Below are 21,153 nucleotides of genomic sequence, written 5' to 3'. Positions count from 1 at the left end.
TTTTATCTTACTAATAGGTGATCGGATCTTAATGAAACTTGATATATATAGAAGGATCTTCTGTCTCAGATGCTCCATTTTCGACTCGAATTGGATCCGGGGACATAGGGGATTGGAGGAGGGAAATAGAAATCTTGGAAAACGCTTAGAGTGGAGAGATCGGGATGAAACTTGATGGGAAGAATAAGCACAAGTTCTAGATACGTGACTGACATAATTGGAACGGATCCGTTCTCTTTTTCACTAAAAGACTAGTGCATTTTTTTAGTAGTCGAAAGTTTTTGGAGGGCAGATAACCCCCCCGCCACACCCACAATTTTCCCTAAGCACATCCAGTCAAAATTCTGAGATAGCTATTGTGTTCACCGTAATTGAAAGGTCCAGAAATTATGTCTTCGAGGATGACAACCCTCCCCTCCCACAGTCCTCAGGGAAAGAAAAAAGGCTCAGTCGATTGGAAATTGAAAGTGATAGTATTTTTTTTATTATTCAAAAGTGATAGGAGGGAAACAAGCCTCCCACCCCACGCCCATCAATTCCCAAAAAACACATCTAATCCAAATTTTTACATAGCCAATATGTTTAGCGTAGGTGGAAGGCCTGGACATTATTTCTTTGAGAATGGCAACCCCCTCCCCACAGCCCTGAGCTTAAGGGTTGTAAGTTATGCCCTGAGGCCATATAATGTTTTTATGGGAAGGGTGGTTCGTTTAAACTCCAGATATGGCTCATTAAATTTGAAATCAGATGTTCTAGTTCCTTTTTTTAAGAGTCAAAGTGATCGGGAGAAGCCCCCTCCCCCTACTTCTTATTTTCCATAAAAGCATTCGATAAAAATTCTGAGATAGTTATTTGTTCAAAAATCGTCTAAAGATCATATAATAATGCCTTTGGGATGGAGAGAACTCCCCAGAGTCTGGGGCAAGTGTTATAATCTATGCCCCAGGGGCATATCAGGTCTTTGTGGAAGGTGTGATCATGTGAACTTTAGTTGGGCCCTTTTAATTTGAAATGTATAATTCTAGTCCCCGCAAAGTTCTAGTTTGTATGTCTATAGATCTAGTGAAGAGTAACTTTAAACCTGAAAATGAGCAGAATTTATTTCGTAAAAGAGGGGGACTTCCCCTTCCTCATCCCTACTGCACCTCATAGTCGCAGAAACTTTGGAGGGTGTTCATTGCGTCAGAAATTGAGAATTATGGTTTTTATAAGTAGAAAGTAATTAGATGCCAACCAGCCGCGGGGGGAGGGGTGGCTAAACTCCGGCTCCCATTTGATGCCTTAGTTGAATTTTAGCAAGAGCTCATGTTGACTTCTTTAGTTGAATTGCCTAGATCGGAAAAAGATCTCTGTAAGGTTTATAACACTTATGATATTTCCCCATATTAATAGAGTTCTAAAAGCTAGCGCTTTACTGAAAACTGGGCTTGCTTGAAATTTTGAGGGAATTATATTTTTGTTCTAAAAGTTATCGACTATCATGGTCGGTAGAAGACTACTGAGAACCTTATAAACTGGCCTTTTATTTTCTTCAGGGCTTGGACTCTTTGGATCCTAAGTGAATATCCTGCTTTCTTTGTGACGGCTTTGTGTTTCAATAAAGTGCTAGTTTTCGGAGTACTGCAATTATAAAGAAACATCACGAGTCAGTTTAATTGAGCTAGTTCTCTACATATATCCTGTATAATCTGTCGAGCAATTATTTTTGTTCGCTATTAATTTCAACATTGATATTTACTTCCGTCAGAAAAACTTGTTTCAATTAACTTCTAAGGCAAGCAGTTGTGGATTTTCCTTAGACACCATGGATGTATCTAGTTAGCATACAGAAAATATTTATGCTGGTATTTTTTGCCATATATTTTGACATGAGTATACTTTCAGCTTGACTAAGTTGTTGATGAAACAAACTAGAATTTTCAAGATCGAGTTTATATTTGGGTTGTTGTCCAGATTTAAATTAGGGTAGTTTTGAACTATATTTTGGCTAAAATTACATTTTATTACAGTAGAAATGCAGCCATCTTCATGGATCGTATCATTTTGTTCTACGAAATTTCACATGTTGTCAATTTGATTTATTTCTTTAGTTTTATATTTTAAAAAAAGTTTTTTAATGAAATTTAAGACCAAAGATTCAACTTAGGACCCTTAGAACAAAAAAATTGTTGTGTTGCAGTTTATGCCAAATGTATCTGCAATATTGGCACAAATAAACTGCCTAAATTTTAAGAATTCTGAAAAACTAGCATTTTACTGAAAACTTATCTTGCTTGAAGTTCTGAAAGAAATAAACTGTTCGCTAAGGCTAATAAAATTTACCAATTTACTGACTAACTAAAATGCACTGATTTTGTGAACAGTGAAAGACTATTGACAGCCTCATAAATTTGTCTTCTATTTTCTTCAGGGTACCTGCTCCCAATTTCGTGCTCCCAATCGTGTTTTTTGCATCTATTTTCTGTTTTCAGTGACTTTGTCATCAATACAAAATTATAAAAATCACGTAAATATAAAAACAGTCTTTTAAATGAGACCTTAAAAGCCTATCTAAGATGTTGCAGTAGTTTGATAGTTCTCTTAGTCAGCAGACGATTTACAAAAAAATTGTTAAGAAAGCGATTAGGTATAAAGATTAGTTTTAAATGAGCCTAGTACCTCTATGATGTTGCCCGCGTGCTAGTTCTACTGGAGGTAATTGAACTGGGGGGTTGTGCCTGTACCCCCTAGCTTCTTGTCCCTGTCTAGATTTAAAAATAGCTTTTTTTGGAGTGCATTCATTGGAAAACGCCCTTTTTGGTGTTTTCATGAAAAAAAATAATAACAGCTCTATGATGTTCTAGTGCCCTGCCCAGCCTTTTCGTTCCAGTATTATCATACTGGAGTATTGGTTCCAGTACCTGCATTGGCAACTCTCTCATATACGTAATAACAACCAAAAGAAAAATCTAAGAAAATTGCGGTTCAAACAGTTCATGGTAACGAGCTGTAAGTAAGGAGCGACCCGGCTCAATAATAACCGAAACTCTAAAAACGGAATTTTGATACCAGTAGTTATATTAAAGGAATCGGCTTTTTATGCTAATTTTCAAATATATTAATTTCGTTAAGTTTAGTCTTTACCCATCAAAGATTACGAGCCTGATTTTTTCTGATTTTCGAAAAATAAAGCGATCTTAATTAAAATCACACTATCAGAGAACCCTACTGTATAGGTTTCAAGCTCTTATCTGAATAAATGTGGAATTTAGTTGTTGTTGTTTTTTTGCCAGAAGAAGGATCACGGATGCGTGTTTATTCATTTTTTTCCCAGGGGTGATCGTATCGACGCTTTGGTCATAGAATATTGGAAGAGGGCTCATTCAAATGGAAATTAAAGGTTATAGTGCCCTTTTTAAGTGACCAAAAACATTGGAGGGCAACTAGGCCATCTCCCCCGCCACTTTTTTCCCAGAATCGTCTGATCACGATCCTGAGATAGCCATTTTCTTCATCATAGTTGAAAGATCCAATAGCTAAGCCTTTGGGTATAACATCACCCCTCCCCCCCACGTCCTATTGGAAAGGTCTTTAAAGTTATAAAATTTGCCCATTGTTTACGCATAGTATTTGTTACTGGGATGCATGCATACATTTTGGGTTGGGGAGGGGAACGAATTTTCTGCAGGGGGTTTTTCTACGGGGGAATTTTCTATGGGAAATGAAGTTTCCAGGGGGTGAACTTGTCAGGGGAAATTATATATTCCGGGAATTTGCCTGAACTCTTATACAAAATTCTTTTTATATGTCTTGCTTTTTCTTTTCCATCTCATTTTTACGCGCGGAGTGGTTAAGAGTAATTGTCCGTTGTAAATTTTCACCGGTATTGAATTGTCCACAGGATATTTCCATGGTGAGGGGGTTTCTCCCTGGAGGCGGGTCAGATTTCATGGCATTATTTAAAAAACGATCAGAAATTAAATGAAAAACAAGTTTTTTCATCTGAAAGTAAGGAGCAACAATAAAAATTTAATTGAACAGAAATGATTACGTATATGAAGGGGGTTGCCACCTCCTCAACACCTCGCTCTTTACGCTAAAGTTTGAATTTTTTTCCCACTTCTTTAAGAATGACTCCTGAAACAGAAGGGCTTTTTAATTAGAACAATAAGACGCTTTTTTTAAAGTAATAAAAAAAATTTTAGCGCAAAGAGTAATGTAAAATGAAATACGTAATCATTTCTGTTCGTTTTAAGTTTTAGTGTTGCTCCTTAGTTTCAGTTGAACAAACTTGTTTTTTTATTTAATTAGGAGCAAGGATTGATTGATTATTGTATATTTTCAGGGAAGCGCTATGTTTATGGCATTGGTTCAGAAACACGAAATGCACTGTATCATATCCATAACAAGCATGATATAATTGCTGTAACAACATGCAAGCATGGGAAATCTTGGAAAGACATGAAGGACGAGCGATGTGATGCTGATAATAAAGAATATGAGAGGTAAGAAGTTTCAGACGTAAATACTGGTGTAGTTTATTGACAACGCCTTTTTATATTTTTTTGTATTAATATATGTCACCAAGTGACATATAGCGATCGCAATTTCTGTCAGTCTGTCGGTCTGTCTGTCTGTCGGTCCCGGTTATGCTAGTTTGGGCACTTCCAGATAGGCTAGGACGACGAAATTTGCAGGCGTATCAGGGACCAGACCAGATTAAATTAGAAATAGTCGTTTCCCCGATTCGACCATCTGGGGGGGGGGGGAATGGGGTGACGGTTAATTCGGAAAAAATTTAAAAATGAGGAATTTTTAACTTACGAACGGGTGAAGGATCTTAATGAAATTTGATAATTAGAAGGATATTTTCTAGGGGGAATATGTTGCCGAATTTTCCGGTGGGATTTTTCGTGGGGGAATTTCTCGTGGAGAGAAATTTTATGAAGGAGGGGGGGGGGACACGCGAATGAGATATATCTGAAATTAGCATATTCGACACAGCATTGACCTAGAGTTGGTTCTGCCACGAAGCAAGAAAAGGAACATATACACAGTAGAAAATTGAGATTATAGGTAAATTCCTGCTCTTAAAAAATAGTCTAAGAGTACAGAGGAAGTTGTTTTATTTTACCTAAATCAATGTAGTACAACTTAATACACACATCAACTTATAACGAGGTAGTCAGAGAGATCTGCCTGTGTCTATTTCTCTTTCATCTCTCTAAACAGAGGTCGATGCGTCTCCTTTATCACAAGAACGAAACCAAAAAAAAAAAAAAAAAAAAAAAAAAAAAAAAAAAAAAAAAAAAAAAAAAAAAAAAAAAAAGTTTACTTCTCAAAAAGAGAAAACAGAAGAAGAGAGAGCCACATAAAAACCAAAATAAAATACATTAAAAAAGCCACACTTGAAATGGTGATAATTACCAATGAAGTACGTATCCAAGATGGGTTTTTTTCGGGGGTGGGGGTTGGTTTACAATGCTTTAAAAACGCATAACAATTCGGGTACTTGTCGGTTATTGGAAACACATTGAAGAATTAGCCTATATGTGGGTTACATCTTAGAAAACCGGTTTCAGATCTACAAACAAGTGATGGATGGTACAATGCATTGGACTTAGACAAAATGCATTAGACTTGTATAATTTCGGTTATATATTTGTATACTAACGGCGGGGGGGGGGGGGGTTAGGCTACGTTAGGTTTCCATAAATTTGTTTCTAAAGTATTGCTTTATAATCATGTTTTGTTAAATTCATTGGGATTACCTTAACTTCACTTTTTGGGCGTGTTTCCAATAACCGACAAGAACCAAAACTCGTTTATATGCATGTTTGCTTTGTTTTTACGAGTCGGTAATAAAAAGCCTTTTTTAAAGCAATAGAGACTTAAGTGTAGTGAGCAAGGGATTGATGAGGGGGTTGCCGTCCTTATATATGGAATATTTTTTCTTTTTCAATGTAGTTTTGTACTTTTAGCTAAAAACTTTTTTTTATTTTAATTTTTGATAGTTAAACAGATCTTGCCAAGAAATCCACCTATCCCCGAGGTGGTTCCAGGCAACTATCCCCCTCCCCACTCTGCAAAGACCCGCCAGCACTCCTTCATAATAGTTGATGTGAAATTATACCTCACCGTATACAATTCCATTAAACATGACCTGAATATTATTGATCACTACTAGGGCACTCCTATCCCCCTCCCCCCGCACCAATGCCAATAAGAAAGGCGTAAATCAAAATTATACAGGGGAAACCAAGAAAGATCAGACAACAACAAAACTCATTTAATTTTAATCTGAGGGCTGAATGAGGCTTAGAAAATTAGGCCATTAACATATGCTCTGTTTGGTATCTTATCACCTCCTCTTCCCCTACAAAAAGACCTATCTCCCCTCCTTAATAATATATTACTGTATTATGAAACAACATAAGTATTGTTTACATATTGCTTACAGTGCATATAATAAAGTTTTATTTAATTTATATACGTAGTTTGCCGTGGATGGCTCTTGGATTTTGAGCCGAAATATTCTTTCGGAAAAAATTTCACTGTTTTAGGTAAATTCCCTGTTGTTTTACTTGCTATTGTTTTTATCGATGATCATTCCTCCGCAACATTTGCAGATGAGATTACAAACATTTGCAGATGAGAGCTTGTTTTGTTGTTAGGGAGGGGGCCTGTGCTTCAAATGATGCATTTTAATGCCAAGATATCCAACTCTCATTGAGCCTTCAAATAAATACATAATTAGTTCTAAGGATGGGGCGGGAGGGGGGAGAAGAAATTGATGTTTTATCCCTTATGATTTCTGGAAATGTTTCTGGAGTACGATGTTATTATGAAAGTAAAGAGTAACCTTGAAATCCAAATTGAGCAGAATTTATTCCGTGTAGGAGGAAGACTGCCCCTCGCTTATCCTCACCTCCGCCTCATGGTCGTAAACACTTCGAATGATGCATATTTGATCAGAAATTGAGAGTTTTAGTCCTTTTTCATATGTTAAAAGTACTTGGAGACCAATCAGCCCCAGTCTTAAAGCTGTTTTTTATATCTGGTCCTTTTGTTACCACCTAGGACATTTTGATGTACCTATTTTGTACTTTCTCTTTGGCTTCTCAATTTTTCATGTGGGGGAATTTCCCGGAGGGGACGCCAGCTCTTGATTCTATTTTGGGTCGTTGAAAATTTATTCAACTTTTTCAGGTATGATTATGACGTCCTGATCCAGAATTCGTCGTATTGTCTTGTTCCTCGTGGTCGTAGACTTGGGTCGTTTCGATTTGTTGAAGTTATTCAGTTTGGTTGCATTCCTGTGATATTATCCAATGGTTGGAAACTGCCATTTTTTGAAGTTATTGACTGGACCAAAGCTGCCATTACTGGTGACGAAAGACTGTTATTTCAAGTAATTTTCTTGATATCAGATTAGTTTGCTATTTTTGTGATTAAACAGTAATATGTAGTTTTTTTTATCATACCTTTAAGCAACTATATCGTACGCATTTTAAATTGCGCTTCAAAGCAGTTTTTTCCGGAAGGCAAAACTGAAAGCTAGAAAAAAAAAAAAAATCAACTACATACTATAAGGAAGATGTGACATCATGGTAAAGCCTGTTCCAAAAAATATTTGATCGAGACGGAGTAGACATAATCATTTCCCGAGTGTCTTGTTCTTTTCCTCTTAGTATTGTATGTCGCCAAATTTAGAAAAAAGGAGATGTGGGTGAAAAAATAGCAAAGAAAATTAATTAAAACATATGGCACCAAGGAGCTGGTATACATTCGCTCTGAAAAAACGATTCTGTGACTAGCTTGTAGCTAAAAATTGCCCCAAAACGGCAAGAAATTTATGTCGTTGAATTTATATGTGATAGAGCTATCCATTCACTGAGTCAGAATTATGATATTACAGTACTTTGACTTATATTAAAAAAGGATCTAAACTATCTCCAAAAATCGGAAAATTGTCCTAGTTTCAAAATTCTTAATCAAATTTTCAAGGTACTTTTAATCTAAAAATCCTGTTAAATTAAATTTTGGTAGGCGGATAAGACTAAATCTCAGCTATGAAGGATAGCCAAATCTTTAACTCAAGACTCGTTAAAATGAACCGCCAATCATCCCGTGCAACTGAGCCCATAGAATCCCTGTGCAACTCGTTCCTCATGCAACTCAACCAAGTTTAACTCAATCCTATCATCAATCCCATTAAGCTCAGACCGTTTCAAATCAACAATATGACTAGAAAATTCAATTCAGTTCGTTTTGCCAGAGATGATGAAAATTGAATGGAATGAAATGGCCTCTATTCATTAGTTAATTCTTATATAAGCTTTTTTTATTTATACTGCTTGAATGTCAAACTACTCCCCGTCTAAAAAACGACAATTTATCCTTCTGTCTTTTAGATTTGAAATAAGTATAACTTTTTATGCCCAGGGCCCTAGCACGCTTGAAGCTCAGGGTTGCCGTACTAGTACAGAGAAAGCCACGGCCCATAGTTGCCTAAAGGTTAAAACTATATTAAAAAAATTGGCTCGCAAAACAAATTTTGCCGTTAATGCTGATTCAGGAATGATAGCTCTTATTTAGATTAATGTTAATAGTTTAAAGTTCATTGCGGAAACAAATTTATGGAAATTTTGAAAATGAGCTGGAAACACTGATAAGTTTCTTTTTTTCTTTTTTTATTTCTCCAGTAGGCTACTAATAGGGTGCTAGATAACCGTAGAGCTTTTTAAGGTGATTTTTTAGTCAATACTCACATTGAAGTACTTTTTTATAATTTATCATGTTGATATCGTTATGGCGTGGCTCGGACATAAGGCAAACTCATTAAAAATCGAGGAAACTAGCTATTCTGCTGGCGTCACCAATACCCTTGGTTAGCATTGATGTGATTATTTTTAGACCAAACCGGCTCATAGATAGAAGATATGGGAAAATCGTAAATATATTTGCACAGAAATCCTTCACTGAAGCCGTTGAAGCACAAAAAAATATTATGACGTTGTTAAGCAGCTAATGCATAGGAATAGGCTAACTCAAGTTGTTGAAAGCAGGAAAAATATTCAAAGGGCCAACTTCCATTAGCCTAGGTTAGCAAATCCCAGTTAAAAATTTAATTCTTATCTCTATGTTCATTTACATAGAAATATCCCCCGGGCCTTGAGGATTAAAATCAGGAATTAAAAGCCAAAAATATTAAATATAAAAAATAAGTTTCTTCAGCTGAAAGCAAGGAGCAATAGAAAAACTCAAAATGAACAGAAATTATTCCGTATATGAATGGGTAACCACCTCCTCATTATCCCGCTCGTCACGCTAAAGTTTTTAGCACTTTTTATAAAACTTCCAATTCCAATTAAACGTTTGTTTCTAAACTTATGTTTCAGGGGTCATTCTTACAAAATTGGGACAAACAGTCAAACTTCAGCGTAAAAGGAAGGTGTTGAGGGGGAGGGGCGTAAAATTTTTCCTGTTTTGAATTAAGATGGAACAGTTGCGGACATCGAATCATGGCTAATTGTAGAAAAAGCCAAGACAGATAGTCCAATTGAGTGAGAAGCAAACCTGACGTTAAATCCCCCCTTTATTGGGATGGTATAAAAATGATGTTAGTTCATTTGTTAATAGATATGTCTATCTATTATCCGTCCATGCGTCATTCCTAGGACAGTAGAACCAAGGTAGATAGTCATAGAGCTAAGACAGTGATAGTGTTTGTTGTGTTTTGAATAAGTGTTTGGTTAATTTGGCACGGATAAACGGCGGGAGTAAGTGTCCCTCTCGTATTGGACCAATACTTGTTTTTTATCTTTTTAGCAAGTCACGCCTCTCTTGAGTCTCAGGCAGGTTGACCAAGAATTTAAAATTAACATAGGACCATTAGATTGCCTGGAATGAGAGGTAAACAAGGGACGCCTGCCTATGGTCTTAGGCAGGTTGAACCAAAATTTCGCCCAGAGTAAAATTTCCCCTGGAAATTTCCATCTCCAAAGCAAATTCTCCCCTTAGAAATCCACTCCAAGCATAAATCCCCCCTGAAAATGTCTGTATACTTCCCAATAAAAAATACTGCGTAAACGGTGGCCGGTGTTAACCCCCCCTTAAAAATAACCCCTCAGATAATACATCCCGCATCTATTTGGTCTCCAATCCCTTTCGACTTATAAAAAAAAGGACTAGAACCTTCAATTTCTGATCTAATGAGCACCCTCCGAAGTTTCTGCGACCTTGAAGTAAAGATGTGGATGAGGAAGAGGCAGTCCTCCCCCTATACAGAATAAATTCTGTTCATTTTCTGGTTTAATGTTGCTCTTTACTTTCATAATAACAGTATAGACCAGAAATATTCCCAGAAATCATAAGGAGTAGATATCAATTTCACATTTTAAGGTTTTTTCTATCCTACGCTCCTCGAAAAAATATCTCCCCCCCCCCAAAAAAAAAAATCTTGGTTACGGTCCTAGGGATTATGCATCAATTTCTACCTCCACCCTCCTCTCGTCTCTCCCTTAGATTCTGCATTTATCTGATTGCTCAATCAGTGCTAGGATATTTGCACCATTTGAGGTTTCTCCCTCCTTCTCTAACTACATAATCAGAGAACCTCATTGTAGATGTTTAAGTGCCTTTTTAAGTTTTGTGATTTGTCCATTGCTTGCAGATAGTATTTGTTATTATTTGTTGTTGGGAAACATATGGACATTTTTCATGGAGGAGTTCTCTGCAAGCAATGGGGGGGGGTATTTCTCGGGAATTTTTAGTGGGGATAAAATTTGAGAATAATTTCCTTTCATTGGGGTTGTATTTTCCCTGGGGGGCTATTTTCCTGATGAGGGGTAAACTCCTAGAACCACGTAAACAATTGGCAAATTTTTTAACTTAAAGACCTATCGCCAGAAGCTGTGTGAAATCTTGTTATCTTCAAATGCATAGTTTTTGGACCTTTTAGCTATGCTGAACAAATTGGCTATCTCAAAATTTTGATCAGACGATTTTTGGGGAAAAGGGTGTGGGAGGGGGGCTAGTTGACCTCTAATCTTTTTGGTCACTTAAAAAGGGCACTAGAACTTTTAATCTCCTGATGTTTAGAACCATTAGCTCGATACGGTCACCCCTGGAAAAAAGAAAAAAAATAAACACGCATCCGTTACCCTTCTTCTGGCAAAAAAAAATAAAAATTCTACATTTTTGTAGATAAGATCTTGAAACATCTAAAGTAGTGTTTTCTGATATGCTGAATATGCTAGTGTAATTTTCATTAAGATTATTTTACTTTTAGGTGGTGTTTCCGCTCTGGCAGTTTTATTATTGTTTTAAAAAGTAGAGCTGTGAGAAAGAGTCAATTTTAGTGTAAAGAGTGGGGCATTGAGGAGGGGACAACCCCTTTCATATACAGAATAATTTATATTCGTTTAAGTTTTAGTGTGGCTCCTTACTTTCAATTAAAAAGTTTTTTTTTATTTAATTCCTGAACATTTTTAATTGATGCATTTTTTGATTTTGGCTCACCCCACATGAATAATTAAAACGAAATTTGTATATTATTATTTATTTTTTTTACTAAATTGCTTTCTCAGTTTTTTATGGCACTTGGTATTAACCAAGTGACATATAGCGATCGCAAATTATGTCGGTCTGTCCCGGTTTTGCTACTTTAGGCACTTCCAGGTAAGCTAGGACGATGAAATTTGGCAGGCGTATCAGGGACCGGACAAGACTAAATTAGAGACAGTCGTTTTCCCGATTTGACCATCTAGGGGGAGTGGAGGGCTGTTAATTCGGAAAAAATACATAAAATGAAGTATTTTTAACTTACCAACGGGTGATGGGATCTTAATGAAATTTGATGTTTGGAAGAATATCGGGTCTCAGAGCTCTTATTTCAAATCCCGACCAGATCCGGTGACATTGGGGGGAGTTGGAGGAGGGGGAACTTAAAATTTTCGAAAACGCTTAGAGTGGAGGGATCGGGATGAAACTTGGTGGTAAAAATAAGCAGGTCTTAGATACGTTATTGACATAACCAAAACGGATCTGCTCTGTTTGGGGGAGTTGGGGGGGGGTTAATTCTGAAAAATTAGAAAAAATGAGGTATTTTTAACTTATGAAGGAGTGATCGGATCTTAATGAAATTTGAAGTTTGGAAGGATATCATTTCTCAGAGCTCTTATTTTAAATCCCGACTGGATCCAGTGACATTGGGGGAATTTAGGGGGGAACCTAAAATCTTGGGAAATGCTTAGAGTGGAGGGATTGGGATGAAACTTGGTGGGAAAAGTAAGCAGAAGTCCTAGATACGTGATTGATATAATCTGAACGAATATGCTCTATTTGGGGGATTTGGGGGGGGGGGTAATTCTGAAAAAATAGAAAAATGACGTATTTTTAACTTACGAAGGAGTGATCGTATCTTAATGAAATTTCATATTTAGAAGGATCTCGAACCTCAGATCTCATATTTTAAATCCCGACCGGATCGAGTGTCATTAAGGGGGGGACCGGAAATCTTGGAAAACGCTTAAAGCGGAGAGATCAGGATGAAACTTGGTGGGAAGAAGAAGCACAAGTCCAAGATAGATGACTGACATAACTGGACCGGATCCTCTCTCTTTGGTGGAGTTGGGGGGGTGGTAATTGGAAAAAATTTGAAAAAATGAGGTATTTGTAACTTACGAACGGGCGATCAGACGTTAATGAAATTTGATATCTAGAAGGATCTTGTGCTTTAGATTTCTCATTTTAAATCCCGACTAGATCCGGTGACATTGAAGGGAGTTGGAGGGGGAAACCGGAATTCTTGGAAAACGTGAAAATCGAGTTATCTTACGAATGGGTGATCGGATCTGAATGAAACTTGATATATAGAAGAATCTTATGTCTCGGATGCTCCATTTTCAATACAAATCGGATCCGGGGACATAGAGGGTTGGAGGGGGGAAACAGAAATCTTGGAAAACGCTTAGAGCGGAGAGATCGAGATGAAACCTGATGGGAAGAATAAGCACAAGTTATAGATACGAGATTGACATAATTAGTACCGATCCGTTCTCTTTGGGTGAGCTGGGGGTTGTTAATTAGGAAAAATTAGAAAAATTGAGGTATTTTTAACTTAAGAACAGGTGACCGGATCTTAATGAAATTTGAAATTTAGAAGGAACTCATGTCACAGAGCTGTTATTTCAAATCTCGACCAGATCTGTTGATACTGGGGGAGTTGGAGGGGGAAACCGGAAATCCTTGAAAACGATTGTAATTATCGTAGATACGTGATTGACGTAACCGGACTGGATCCGCTCCTTTTGGGGGAGTTAGGTGGTGGGGTTCAGCGCTTTGGCGAGTTTGGTACTTCTAGACGTGCTAGGACGATGAAAATTGGTAGGAGTGTCAGGGAGCTGTACAAATTGACTTGACAAAGTCGTTTTCCCCGATTCAACCATCTAGGGGGCTGAAGGGAGAGGAAAAATTAGAAAAATAGAGGTATTGTTAACGTACTAGTGGGTGATCGGATCTTAATGAATTTTGATATTTAGAAGGACCTCTTGACTCAGAGCTCTTGTTTTAAATCCCGACCGGCAGTAAGCCTCTGATTTTCCTTTTAAAGCAATCTATTGATTCCTAGAATTTTGCTAGAGCTCATACCATATGAGCTCTTGCCTCTTCCGACATCGTCACAAGTGCCATATGAGCTCTTAGCTCTTGTTATTGTTTTAAAAAGCAGAGTAGTGGGAAAGAGTCAAACTTTTGCTTAAAGAGTGGGGCGTTGAGGAGGGGACAACCCCTTTCTTACACGGGATAATTCCTGTTCATTTTGAGTTTTAATGTCGCTCCATACTTGTAGTTATAAAAAACGTGTTTTTTTAAGATTTAATAATACTATAGCCCTGAATGAAGCTCAATAACGGTTGAGAATAAGTAAGCACTACATTATGGTTTCCAATTTGCTGAAATATCCTTTCGAAAATGTTTATCTAACTCAAATAATAAAAGCCTTGATAGTCGACCTTTTGATGAATTTCCTTTTCTGTATTTGCTTAGACAGATTTCAAAAGACTGGTTAAAAAAAAAGAGGATGTTGGGAAATTTAAATGCGTCAGGACACCTGGTTTCCTGTGTTGCATCACTGAAGGCGAAGCAGAAAAAGTCTGGGTTTGTATTTCCGTAAAATTTGCTGATTCTTATAAATTGTAACTCTAATCACTTAATTGAAGTTTATGTTATAAGCAAAAATGTTGAAGATGGGAAATAATACCCTAAAATCGTATTACCGCATTTTGGATGCTTAAAACACAAAAATGGAGAACCCGATCTGACTGCGTTACTGCTAAAATAAGGCTGGACTCGGAAGAAATTAAATAAAAAACATGTTGTTTTGATTGCAAGTAAGGAGCGACATTAAAAATTAAAACGAACAGAAATTATTCTGTATACGAAAGGGATTGTCCCCTCCTCAGCGCGCCGCTCTTTACGCTAAAGTTTGACTCTTTCTCACGCTTCTACTTTTTATGACGATAAAAAACTTTAGGATAAAGAGCAAGGCATTGAGCAGGGTACAATCCCTTTATATACGGAATAATTTCTGTTTGTTTTAAGTTTTAATTTCGCTCCTTACTTGCAGTTAAAAAAAACTTCTTTTTATTTAATTTTAAACGTTCCTTCATGGAAAGATCGTCCCACGTAACCCCGACCCCCCCCCCCCAATGCGAAAAATCCCCACCCCCCTGAAAACATCTGTACGTTTCCCAATAAACATTACTATATGTAAACAATGGTCAAAGTTTGCAACTTGCAGACCCTTCCCCCGGGACTGTGAGGATGAAGTCGTCCCCAAAGACATTTGATCCGACGACTTTAGAAAGAAATGAGCGTCGGAGGGGGCCTAGGTGCCCTCAAGTTTCACTTAAAAAGGGCACTAGAACTGATTTCCGTTAGAATGAGCCCTCTCGCGACATTCTAGGACCACTGGGTTGATATGATCACACTTGAAAAAAAACAACAACAAAGAAACACGTATCCGTGATCTGTCTTCTGGCAAAAAAAATTACAAAATTCCACATTTTTGTACACAGGAGCTTGAAACTTCTAAATTTAGGTTCTCTGATACGCTGAATCTTATGGTGTGATTTTCGTTAAGATTCTGTGTTTCCCCTATTTTCTAAAATAAGGCAAATTTTCTCAGGCTCGTAACTTTTGATGGGTAAGAATAAACTCGATGAAACTTATACATTCAAAATCAACATAAAAACACAATTCTTTTGATGTGACTACTAGTATATGTATCTTAAAGCCAATGTAGCTGTTTCATTGGGACAGCCTCTCAGATGACAATGTCGCAGCCCAACAACTTGAATAGTATCATCCGTTCTGTCAATAGTAAACACCCGATAACTTAATAAAAACCCGATAACATATAAAACTAAGAGCTCATATGGCACTTGTGACGAGGCCAAAAGAGCCAAGAGCTCATATGGTATGAGCTCTAGCAAAATTCTAAGAATCAATAGATTTATTTAAAAGGAAATTCAGAGGCTCAATGCGGGTCGGGATTTAAAATAAGAGCTCCGAGTCACGATGTCCTTCTAAATATCAAAATTCATTAAGATCTAATCACCCACTCGTAAGTTATAAATACCTCTTTTTTTCTAATTTTTCCTCTCCCTTCAGCGCCCCAGATGGTCGAATCAGGGAAAACGACTTTGTCAAGTCAATTCGTGCAGCTCCCTGACACGCATACCAATTTTCATCGTCCTAGCACGCCCAGAAGCACCAAACTCGCCAAAGCACCGAACCCCATCCTTTAACTCCCCCAAAGAGAACGGATCCAGTGCGGTTACGTCAATCGCGTATATACGATATTTGCTTATTCTACCCACCAAGCTTCATCCCGATCCCTCCGCTCTAAGCGTTTTCCAAGATTTCCGATTTCCCCCTCCAACTCCCCTCAATGTCAACAGACCTGGTCGGGATTTGAAAGAAGAGCTCTGAGACATAAGTTCCTTCTAAATATCAAATTTCATTAAGATCCGATTACCCGTTCTGAAGTTAAAAATAGCTGAATTTTTCTAATTTTTCCAAATGAACACCCCCAAGCTCCTCCAGAGAGAACGGATCCATTCCAATTATGTCAATCACGTATCTAGTTTTTGTGCTTATTCTTCCCATCAAATTTCATCCCGATCTCTCCACTCTAGGTGTTTTCCAAGATTTCTGTTTCCCTCCTCCAACCCCCTTTGTCCCCGGATCCAATTCGAGTCGAAGATGGAGCATCTGAGACATAAGATCCTTCTATGCATCAAGTTTCATTAAGATCCGATCACCTATTCGTAAGATAAAGATACCCCAATTTTCATGTTTTCCAAGAATTCCGGTTTCCCCTTCCTACTCCCTCCAATGTTACAGGATCTGGTCGGAATTTAAAATAAGAGCTCTAAAGCACAAGATCCTTCTAAATATCAAATATCATTAAGATTTGATCACCCGTTCGTAAGTTACAAATACCTCATTTTTTCAAATTCTTTCGAATTATTCCCCCCCCAACTCTTCCAAAGAGAGCGGATGCGGTCCGGTTATGTCAGTCACGTATCTTGGACTTGTTTTTATTCTTCCTACCCAGTTTCATCCTGATCTCTCCGCTTTAAGTATTTTCTAAGATTTCTGCCCCTCCCCCCCCAGCTGCCCCCCAATGACACTGGATCCGAGTGGGATTTAAAATAAGAGATCTGAGTTACGAGGCTCTCCTAAACATGAAGTTTTATGAAGATCCGATCACTCCTTCGTAAGTTAAAAATACGTCATTTTTCTAATTTTTCAGAATTAACCCCCCCCCCCCCCAAATTCCCCAAATAGATCGGATTCGTTCCGATTGTAACAATCACGTTTCTAGGACTTCTGCTTACTTTTCCCACCAAGTTCCATCCCGATCCCTCCACTCTAAGCGTTTTACAAGGTTTCGCTCAACCCCTCAAACTCCCCCCATTGTCACAAGATCCGGTCGAAATTTAAAATAAGAGCTTTGAGACACGATATCCTTCTAAATACCAAATTTCATTGAGATCCAGTCACCCGTTCGTAAATTAAAAATACCTCATTTCTTCTAATTTTTCAGAATTAAGCCTCCCCCCCCATGCCCCAAAGAGAGCGGATCCGTTCCGTTTATGTCAATCACGTATCTAGGACTTGTGCTTATTTTTCCCACCAAGTTTCATCCCGACCCCTCCACTCTAAGCGTTTTCCAAGATTTTAGGTCTCCCCTCAAACTCCCCCCAATGTCACCGGATCTGGTCGAGATTTAACATAAGAGCTCTGAGACACGATAAACTTCCAACATCAAATTTCATTAAGATCTGATCACCCGTTCGTAAGTTAAAAATACTTCATTTTTTCTATTTTTCCGAATTAACCGGCCCCTCACTCCCACCCCCCCAGATGGTCAAATCGGGAAAAGGCTATTTCTAATTTAATCTGGTTCGGTCCCTGATACGCGTGCCAAATTTCATCGTTCTAGCTTACCTAGAAGTGCCTAAAGTAGCAAAACCGGGACAGACCGACAGAATTTGCGACCGCAATATGTCACTTGGTTAATACCAAGTGCCATAAAAAACCCTATGTCTTTTGAGGGAATAATAGCGGGGATTGACAAGTGACAAATCTGTAGATAAAGGACAAGTTTCGAGGAGATATCAAATCATGTCCTGGACAAGATATCTTGTCTTGAAATGGCAGAAAGAAAAAAAATGGTAGAAAATTAATTTTAAAAAATGTTATAAATAGGCCTACATTTCAAAAAAGAAACAAAAAACTCAAATTTTACTTGAACGTTGCAGTTAGCCTGCATTTCCAAGGATGGGGGGTATTGGTTAAACAGAATTAAAATATCTTTGCTGGTGGCCGGCGTTCGACCCCTGGAAAATAAGTGGAAAATACCCCCCTCCCCCGGCTGGTTGGTCTCAACTTACTTTTGACTTATAAAAAAAGGACTAGAACTCTCAATTTCTGACCTAATGAGCACCTTCTTAAGTTTCTATGATCATAAAGCGGAGGTGTGGATGAGGAAGGGACAGTCTTCCTCCTATACGGAATAAATTATGTTCATTTTGGGGTTTAATATTACTCTTTACATTCATAATAAAAGCGTAGACTGGAAATATTCTCAGAAATTGTAAGAAAGTTTTTCAAATTTTTGATTCTTTTTTTAAGTTCCTTTTGTACCCCCTCCCCTTAAAGAAATACCTTCTCCCAAAAAAATTCTGGTTATGGCCTTGGAGATTATTCATCAATTTCTACCTCCATGCTGTCATCATCATTAGAACTATTTCTTTATTTATCTGATGGCTCAATGAGAGCTTGGATGTTTTGGCATCAAAGTGCACCCTTTGAGGTATCTCCCTTCCTCCCTAACTACAAAAAATTGTAGAAGCTCAAGTGCTTTTTTAAGTTTTGTAACTTGTTCATTGCTTGCAGATAGTATTTGTTATTGGGAAGCATGCGAACATTTTTGCGGGGGAGGTTTCTGCGGGGAGGGGGGATTGTCTGGTGTAATTTTCAGGGAAAATTTTATGAATAATTTCCTTTCAGTAGGGATCTATTTTCCGTGGTGGTGGGGGGGGGGGGTCTGGGGGCTATTTTTTGGGAGGAAAAACGTCTAAAACCATCCTTGTCATGTAGCAGCGATAAATTTTCAATATACACAACAAAGCTGTGAGACATCTGGTATTTCTGTCAAAAATCCATCAATAACGGTTCTTTCCTAAGACCGAGGATTGGACTGAAAGGGTCTGGGTACTCGCTTGATTGTGGCCAATATTGCGTATCAGAAATAGAATGGGCTATTACAAGGGAATAAAACTAGTGATAATAATTATATTTTTAATCCAACAAAAAGCCAATAGGCTCAAAGATAGAGTACAACAAAGAAGAAGAAGTAAGAGTCGTTCAGAATAAATTCTACTGGTTAAAAATCAGGACATCTTTTGCAACCAGCGAACTTGGCATCCATGGTGCTTTGTGTTAGGTGAGGAACTGCACTGAGACAAAAGATATTCGTATATTTTTCACTCAGCCGAGGAGTTGCTTCCATAGATTTTTGGTGTACGATGACTGTTTGAACAGCCTGTTAGCTATTCCTTTTAGTTATTTTGTGCCATGAAAGGAGATTGTTTATATTTATTTTTTCATTTTTTTAGTAAGGATGTGGCAGATCATTATTCGCAAAAACTATGCAAAGCAAAATTAAAAGCTCTAAGATGTCGAAATCGGATCAAACACGAAAGTAGAGGCTGCTGGCTATCCTTTTATAATAACAAATTGAAATAAAAAACTATTGCTCATTGTCCAATTCCGACCAATCCGTCAATGAAAAATCTTCGTTTTTTGACAATTATTTGTCAATCTTCAGTTTTTTGCTTCTTCAGAATTTGATGCTCGTTTTTTATTACGACTAGAAATGACTGTTTTTTAGCTATGGTCATTGTGACATATGCTGGCTCTCTTATTTCTTGGCTCCTATCCATTCTTGAATAAACTATTTTAGACAACAAGTAATCCTTCCAAAAACGGTCAAGTATCGGAAATACTTTCGCCCAGTACTGCCTTGATCGTTCAACAATGATTATTTTCAAGTCTTCTTGGTTATTGTTGACCAGCAGATGACATTGCTCTTGATTAGTGATCTCTAGCTGGCCTTGAATTTGGCTATAGTATTTGTGATTTACTTTCAGTTCTGTACTAGTCATCTTAAAAAAAAATCCCTTTATTAGGCTTTTGAAATGAGCTCCGTCCTCTATAGTTTTACTTTGTGGTATGTTATGTACCGCCATACTTCAACTGGTATTCCATTGGGTAATATTCGGTCCAAAAACACATCGAGATATTTGCACGTTGGTGGACTCAAAGCCCAATGTTATTACCTTTAGTAATCGGCTGGCCAATTTTTTTCGTAAAATGCAAGTGCTACTCCTTCTAATTGCTTTCCCTTTATCATTTCAGCCGAGCGATAATTTCTACCGCCATTTCGGATGTCTCTTACAATGGGGACTGTTATAGTGAATTCTTTCCGAGAATTCATCCGATGGAAAAACTACCTGTGATTTTATTGCTTCTTTCATAAATCCATTGTTCATTGGAAGATTGCCCTTTTGTCTTCTCATAGGTCTGCCACAAAGCAGCTTGATTGAAGTTCAAAAAAGTTTCCGTATATGTGGCCTTGGCAGCTTCCAGCCCCTCTGGTCTCATATCAGGTCTGTTGCACTTGGGCCCATAATCAAGATCTACAGAAAAGCTTTGATTATTTTTCCTTTTAGCCTGACATCTACCACCCATTGAAACAAAGTATTGCTTTAAATTTCTTCTCGACTGTGCTCGAAGCCTGCTGGTCCTCGCAATACTGCTTCATTAGTATTGCTGGGCTAGAGTCGAAGGCATTTTTTCCAGGTATGGCTATGACATTTAGGACCTATTGAATAAGAAAGAGTTGCTCCATTGATACGTGCATGGTATGCCCAGCGTTTTGAGCGGCTAATTCGCTTTCCACTGCAAAACTTCACAGCTACAGACATATAGTTCTCAGCAAGATTGGTTGTCGAGTCCATGCGGAGCATGTCTGCTTTTCTGCAGACGATTTCAATACCAACTTGTATATCTTGAGAAACTTCTTCGGGTACGCTTCTCCGCCTATCCTCTGCTAAGCGCCGTTCGAGTAATCCAGCTTTCTGTGGACAAGCATCATCCCACATTTTGCATGATTCCCAAAAATATGATCGGGCCTCTGCGGAGCAGGTCTATCAGCTTCTCAGCTGTACTTTTGTCTTCTGAGTTTTTCTTTATTGCTCCCCAAAGGTTCTTCATAGGTTTTTGATTGTATTATTTGGTAAAACTTTAGCATATATTCCTTTTTTGTTTTGACAAGGCCGTGGAGGTATTTCGTATAAATTTTTGCAACATGATTCGCTCATTCTTCTTTTTCAATAAACGAGCCAGACGGGACGCTTTGCTTTAATCCATAAAAAAGAACGCTAGAATCTCTGTTACCAATGTTCTGAAGATTGTAACCCGTGCATCTCTTCACTAATGCAAAAACCTTCAACAAGAATGTCTGTCTCCATACTTGTAGATGGACCCTTGTAGTTCATGAAGCATACATGACTGACGGGGTTTTACCCCTTTTTC

At 37.8% G+C, this 21,153-nt stretch overlaps 1 protein-coding gene across 4 annotated transcripts in view; it reads left to right on the top strand.

Moving 5' to 3' along the window:
• Positions 1–21,153, top strand: part of LOC136031246 (exostosin-1-like) — a 69,562-nt gene that overhangs the window by 24,734 nt on the left and 23,675 nt on the right. For all 4 annotated transcript variants that reach the window (XM_065710651.1, XM_065710652.1, XM_065710653.1 and 1 more), the window contains exons 3-4: positions 4,325–4,484; positions 7,189–7,390. In XM_065710651.1, the coding sequence (XP_065566723.1) occupies positions 4,325–4,484; positions 7,189–7,390 (362 nt within the window). The remainder of the gene's footprint in view (positions 1–4,324; positions 4,485–7,188; positions 7,391–21,153) is intronic.

Source organism: Artemia franciscana, chromosome 9 (assembly GCF_032884065.1).
Source record: "Artemia franciscana chromosome 9, ASM3288406v1, whole genome shotgun sequence".
Classification (NCBI taxonomy): Eukaryota; Metazoa; Arthropoda; class Branchiopoda; order Anostraca; family Artemiidae; genus Artemia; species Artemia franciscana.
This window is presented reverse-complemented; position numbering and strand designations above follow the sequence as displayed.